The sequence below is a fragment of the Myotis davidii genome, unplaced genomic scaffold (genome assembly GCF_000327345.1).
Source record: "Myotis davidii unplaced genomic scaffold, ASM32734v1 scaffold174, whole genome shotgun sequence".
NCBI classification, from domain to species: domain Eukaryota; kingdom Metazoa; phylum Chordata; class Mammalia; order Chiroptera; family Vespertilionidae; genus Myotis; species Myotis davidii.
In genome coordinates, this window is record NW_006289087.1 from 327,244 (window position 1) to 333,880 (window position 6,637).

Genomic DNA, 6,637 nt, shown 5'->3' on the forward strand with positions numbered 1-6,637 from the left:
GTTCCTGCGCCTGCGCAGGGGGCTTAGGCGGCGTCTCCCGGGCACCGAGAGCGGCGTGCGCGTTAGTGTCCACTGTGTACGAGGACCACCCACTTCCGGGAAAGCTGCCGAGCCTGACGCCCCGAGGGCGCGCGTGGCCGCCGCGCACGTACACACAACGGTGGCTGACGGCCTGGCTGTGCCCGACGGAGATGGGAGGTTGCCGCCGGCAATGGCTTCCCTTTATTCTCGTGTGATGCCGGCAGCCTGTGACTCGTTTCAAGTTCAGCCACAGCCCTTGTGCAACGAGCACCGCGATCTAGGTCCCATGTCAGAGCCCTGCTGCAATATGGTATCGTGCGTGGGAGAAAACCAAATGGAGCAATGGCTGGAGCAATGTAACTGGTAAAAGATACGGAAGGAAAAAATATAGGAAACGTGAGTTATTCTATGGCCACAGAAAACGTCCTATATGTGGGGTAACAGTTAAGACAAAATATTGGGCAGGAAGACACGAAACAGAGGGCGTGGTGAGGTGGTTGGCCTCTGCCAGGCGCCAGGGACAGGCAGGTCGCTACTGGAACCCGCAGAAGCCTTCTTTTCTTCCATCTGGCCCTTTATTTCAACTTTTTTTTCCCTTTGACTCAAACTGGCCTCACCTGGTGCCCTACTTCTACCCCCTCCATCTCCCTTGCTTCATCATTGCGCCCTCAGGACAGTGAGGTCCAATAGACTTAGGGACAAGGTCCTGGACCTATTGAGACAGAAATTTCTCTTTTATTATTTTTTAATTTATTTATCTAGAGAGAGAGGAAACATCGATTTGTGTCCCACTTATTTATGCATTCATTGGCCATAGACTTAGGGACAAGGTCCTGGGCCTATTGAGACAGAAATTTCTCTCTTTTATTATTTTTTAATTTATTTATTGAGAGAGAGAGGAAACATCGAGTTGTGTCCCACTTATTTATGCATTCATTGGCTTACTGTATGTGCCCTGACTGGGGATCGAACCCACAACCTGTTGTAGGTGGATGATGCTCTAACCAGCTGAGCTCCTCAGCCAGGGCCTACACAGTTTTCAATAAAACTAACCCATGGTAACTAACCTGCCTACATCTTACAAGAAACGCGCCAAAGGAGCTATGACAATGCAAATAAACTGGAAGTTTCCATGTTCACATTCACCACCCCAGTAAGTTCTGAAACTCAATACATGGTTTCACCATTTTTATTACCAGTGCTCAGTGGAAAAAGGAAAGCTTCGAGTTGCTATTTCTGTTTTTTCTGTTTCTTAGTTCGTCCACTTTTCTTCTGTCCTTTCTTTTTCTTCTTGACGAGAACAGCTTTTTCTCCAATAAATAAACTTTTAGAATGTCCTACATTTTTGGAAGCAAAATTAAGTCCCTTCTTCGGTTTACTGACATTCTTCAAACTGGGATTTGAATTTTGTTTTAATTTGTCTTTATTAACAGAACGCATGACTCTGAGTTTTCTCCCCATCAGTTCAGAATTATTTAATTTCAGAGCAAGATGAACAGCATCTGTATTCTGCAATACAAATCAATATATTAATTCCAACCAGAAACTCATCTGCAAAGAAACTAGTCAAATCGCAACTTGAACGGATTAGAGCAGCTTGCACATGGCAAACCCTCCCACTTCCATGTCCAGGAGTCCAGCCCGTGTCGCAGCTGCTGGGCTGCGGTCTTTGAATCATGCTCTGCACACGTTTCCCCAGGAGGCACTCAGCTGCCTGTCAGGTTATCAGATAAGTCACAACCCAACAGGTGCCTTTTTCTCACTGTCTAATGAACTTCCACCTGGCAGCGAGCTAGACAGTCAAGGAAATCTTTTACAACCCAATGATCCTCCTTCGCACAAGGCTCTTCTGCAAAAGCCCCGAGGTAACAGTTGACTCTGTCATGGTGCCTGAGCTGCTGGACGAGATGCCTCATAGGGTTCCATTCAGATCCCAAATCCTGTTAATCTTTTATTCTAATAGAGAATAAACCCTGATGTGTCTTAAAGAACCTGAGGAATTTATCAAGACATAGAAGACAGACCAAGAGCAGAGAAACAGTAAAATAACCACAATACAGTACTGCTGGGATCGGAAGGCTGTGACCACCTTTCTTAAAGCTATCTGGAAATATATGTCAAGAGTCTTAAAACTGGTCACAGAACTTGACCTCATTAGTAATAGCCCATTGGAATCCCTATTTTTTATTTTATGTAATTTTTTTAATTCAGGAATTTGAGGGCCACAGTGACAGTTATGTCTGAGCAATGAAACGCAGTGACAAGCCCTCCCAGTGCCTTCCAAAGGCACAGTGACAGCGCAGTGGCCTCCATACCTCGAAGAGCACGTAGCCGAAGCCTCTGCCGACACCGGTCAGCGGGTCTCTCACGATCCTCACGGCCACGATGTTCCCGCAGTCCAGAAAGTGGTCCTCCACCACCGCGTCTTCAATTTCTGAAAACAAATTCAACCCAAGTGGAGTGAAGCCTGGGGATCGCCTCAGGGATCTGGAGAGGTGTCCTACCAGCCCCGGGAAATCAGTGAAGGTACATTCCTGCCTTTTTAAAGTTACTCGTAACGCACAGACAGGTATTGCTCAGTGGTTATTTCCGCTAATTTAACAATAAACAGGTAATTTGCTTATACAAACTTACTGTACGGGAGATTCCCCACAAACACCGATCGCTTGTCCCTCTGAAACACAAAGACACAGAGTCACTCACCGGAACAGAATGTGGGGTCACCCTAGAGCCCAGCCTTTCCCTCCCCCGACACATGCCACAGGTGCCCGTCTCTGTTCACACCAGTCCCTGTTGGAGTCCGTCTCTTCCACCTTCCCCGCAGGAACAGGAGGGACACTGCAAGAGGGAGTGGCCTTTTGTTCATGGAGAACATGACTGGGCCCTGGCCATGCTTGAGAAAGGCTATGTGCGATGCTGGGGGTCAGGGCCAGACGGCACATATTCCAGGCTCTGTGGGCCCCGTGGTCTCTGTTGTAACTACTCCCTTCTGCCGCTATAGCGCAGTAATACCAAACCTAATGGGGTGGTTGTATACTAATAAACTTTATTGAAAAGAGCAGCCAGCAGGTGGATCAGGCCAGCTTGCTGACCCTGTGCTAGGTCCACAGTCACAGCCAGGGATGTCAACCAGACCTCTGTCACTTCTTAACTAGGTCACTCTGACACCACCAGCAATTAATCTATGCTTCTGTGGTGAGCTCTTACTCATTTGTTTCAAGAGACTTTTAAAAATATATGTATTTATTGATTTCAGAGAGGAAGGGAGAGGGAGACAGCGATAGAAACATCAATGATGAGTATCACTGATCAGCTGCCTCCTGCACATCCCTACTAGGGATCGAGCCCGCAACCCAGCATGTGCCCTGATCAGGAATCGAACTGTAACCTTTATACTGGGAACTCCTGGAGAATTGAGACTATCTTAGCACAGTACACCTAACACAGAGAAACGGAAACTACTGAATAAATAATTTAACTTCCTAGCCCACCATCTATGAAATAAGATGTTTGCCCGGATGATCTCTCACACACCTCCGAGCCTAACTCTCCACGATGATTTGAACCAGATGGAGGGAGTGGGGGCCACGTTCCTGAAGCTGATGTGACTTCATTCCTGTGTCATTCAGGGACCAGTGCTGTGACCAGAGGGCAGAGGCTGTGCTCCCCTCCGACTGCTGAGCCCACTCCTCTCCAAGACTCTGAGTTCTTTAAAGAACTCGCAGATACTCACAGATGAGGTCTCGGATGCGAGGTCAACTCTAACGCGGAATCCATCAGCGATTTGGGTCCCATTTCTACTTTAGACATACGAAGGGGAAGAGTTACTGTACCATTTGCTTTAAAGTGAAACCAAAGAATTAGAAATACTCATAGCTACTTAAATAATTCTGTGAGACCTCAGAGAGATAAAATTACCTGTTCAATGCTTTAGTAGCAGCGCTCTCATCCTTAAATACTACATACGCATTAATATTTTTCTGATCAGGATGAATTTTACGTCTACAAAAAAAAAAGACAATGTAAAATTGTTACTCTCAAAGTCACCAAAATAAATAGCTTGTTTTCTACTCTCAATCTATACAGATGATAAGAATTCCTGGAGGAAGTTTCATCTCTTTCAATAAATAACAACAAAATTAACACACCACCTACTAGTACACAGACACTGGCTGAAACACATCACCCAAGCCTTCCTATTGGTTCTCACTGAGGCTCCTTTTCTAGTAGGTTATTTCACAATACTTCCCATGACTATACAGTTTACCTTGAGGCTTAAAGACAAACATTTGACAAATTTATATGCTATTTACAGGCAAAAGGGACCAGTAAAGCATGATGTTTTCTCCAAGTGTAAAAATCTATGAAGCTAAGAGATGGTCTCAATTTTAACCAAAATGGAAACGAATATAGGACTACTCCGTTTCTCTAATTATAAACTTACTTTATTGCAGCCAACTTTTTGGACATAGTTCCCTCTGCTGGAATCTTTTAAAAAGAAAAAAAAAGTAAAATTCATTATTTGAAATATTACTTTAATTATAATACGTTCTAAATATCTGATTAAAAACATTCTATGGCGCCTTGGCCAGCAGAGTTCAGTGGTTAGAGCACTTCATGCTCCTAGAAACATGACTATACCTGGTCTACAGAGTGAAGTCAGATACCATGTACTCGTATAAATTAACTTTAAAAAAATACTTCACCTTTCCATGTTCAGAACATAAATACTGTATGAAGCAGCCACACAACCCCCCCAGATTGAAAGCCTACAATCCCAGAAATGCTATTCAGTAAGTATTAATATTTCCGCTTACTCAACAGACACAGCAAACAAGTCACCCATCTACCCTCCAAAATGCGGTGCTGGCCTTAGCAGTAAGGATATCATTTTACTATGTGAACTCGCTAAGTTATTTAACAAAGACAAGAGTCAGCAATAGGTACGAAAACGACTTTTCTCTTGGACAGAAGATTTGAACTCCTGATTCAGGTATTAAGTTTAAAGTCAAGTGCTCATCCACCTCACTAATGCCACCATGGTAACAGGTCTGATTTCAATGCTCTATGTCTCACAATTATGCAATTATAAGCGGGAAGAAAACATACCACAGAGCGAAATCGCACGGATTCTATTGGCCCATACTCTTTAAAAAATGACTTCAGCTTCTAAAATAAAAAAGCATATATTTAGTTCACTTCCAGAGCATCAAATAAGTGGCTACAAAAAGGAATTACGTAAAACTGTCGGACAATCATTTACGGCCAGGTTTTATTTCAAGAACATTTCAGAAAAGTATGTGACTGTTCAGGTTGAAAGACAAACACATTTTACTGAAACATAGGGGAAAAAAGAAGTTAGCATCTCTAAGGTACATAACACTTTTGTCTTTCAATCTTTGATCATCTTTACCACATGTAAACTAAGAGGATCAATTCCACAGATTCTCTCATCTTTTCACACTGATGAACCTGAATGCTCTCTCACCATGAGAAATTCCCCAGCTGTCTGGAATTAGGACCATGGACAGAAGACAAGTCTGGTGGGAATTTTATACATTCTTCTATGTCTGGCTCAAGAAGTGAAGAATGTGTTTTACAGCTAGAATTATAATCAATTCTGACTCATAAACAACGTATTAAACATGCAACACATCACACACGCTCCCTTCCCTGGAGCCTCTATTAATCTAACAGAAAGATCAATAACCAAAACTATGCACAAATGTGTTCTGTCCCACAAAACAATCACAAATAAAACGCTAGGAGACATCAGTGTAAGGGGGAGAGGAAAAAACAGGAAGTCAGTCTATTTGTACTGTTTGTTCTTAAAGTGGAATTTAAGGTGTCCTTTAAAAGAAGGGCAGGCCCGGCTGGCGTGGCTCAGTGGTTGAGCAGTGACCTATGAACCAGGAGGTCACGGTTCGATTCCCGGTCAGGGCACATGCCTGGATGTGGGCTCCATCCCCAGTGTGGGGCGTGCAGGAGGCAGCCGATCCGCGTTGCGCTCTCATCATTGATGTGTCTCTTTCTCCCCCTCCCTTCCTCTCTGAAATCAATAGAAATATATTAAATAAATAAACAAAATGAGCAGGATTTTGAAACAAGAGGCTGCCCAACGGTGTGACTGTGACAGGAACACTAAAGGAAGAAAAGGGCACGTTCCGGTAGTGAAGCGGACATAACTGGGAAACCTAGGATGCATTCATTCCGTTACACGGTAAACAGCTATGGAGCCTCTTAACACGTGCAGGGCACTGTGTCAAGTGCTAGGGAGAGCGCAGTGAAGGAGAGAGACAGACACCCCTGCACTCTAGCACTGACAGGACAGAAGGCTGGGTCACTGCAATCGTTCAGATAAGATTTACAAAAGCCTGAATTGGCCAGTGACTATGGCAGCGGTTCTCAACCTGTGGGTCGCGACCCCTTTGGCGGTCGAACGACCCTTTCACAGGGGTCGCCTAAGACCATCCTGCAGATCAGATATTTCCATGACGATTCATAACAGTAGCAACATGACAGTGATGAAGTAGCAACGAAAATAATGTTATGGTTGGGTTACCACATGAGGAACTGTATTTAAAGGGCCAGAAGGTTGAGAACCACTGGACTATGG

The 6,637-nt window shown here is 44.3% G+C and overlaps 1 protein-coding gene across 1 annotated transcript in view; it reads right to left on the bottom strand.

Annotated features, from left to right (window-relative positions):
* Window positions 1-1,194: 1,194 nt before the first annotated feature.
* The window catches only part of RBM34 (RNA binding motif protein 34), a 10,461-nt gene continuing 5,018 nt past the window's right edge, over window positions 1,195-6,637 (bottom strand). Inside the window, exons 5-11 of the mRNA XM_006761302.2 lie at window positions 5,131-5,190; window positions 4,466-4,509; window positions 3,940-4,023; window positions 3,755-3,818; window positions 2,656-2,695; window positions 2,337-2,455; window positions 1,195-1,530 (exon numbers count right to left, since the gene is read on the bottom strand). Of these exons, the coding sequence (XP_006761365.1) occupies window positions 1,252-1,530; window positions 2,337-2,455; window positions 2,656-2,695; window positions 3,755-3,818; window positions 3,940-4,023; window positions 4,466-4,509; window positions 5,131-5,190 (690 nt within the window). The 3' untranslated portion in view covers window positions 1,195-1,251. The remainder of the gene's footprint in view (window positions 1,531-2,336; window positions 2,456-2,655; window positions 2,696-3,754; window positions 3,819-3,939; window positions 4,024-4,465; window positions 4,510-5,130; window positions 5,191-6,637) is intronic.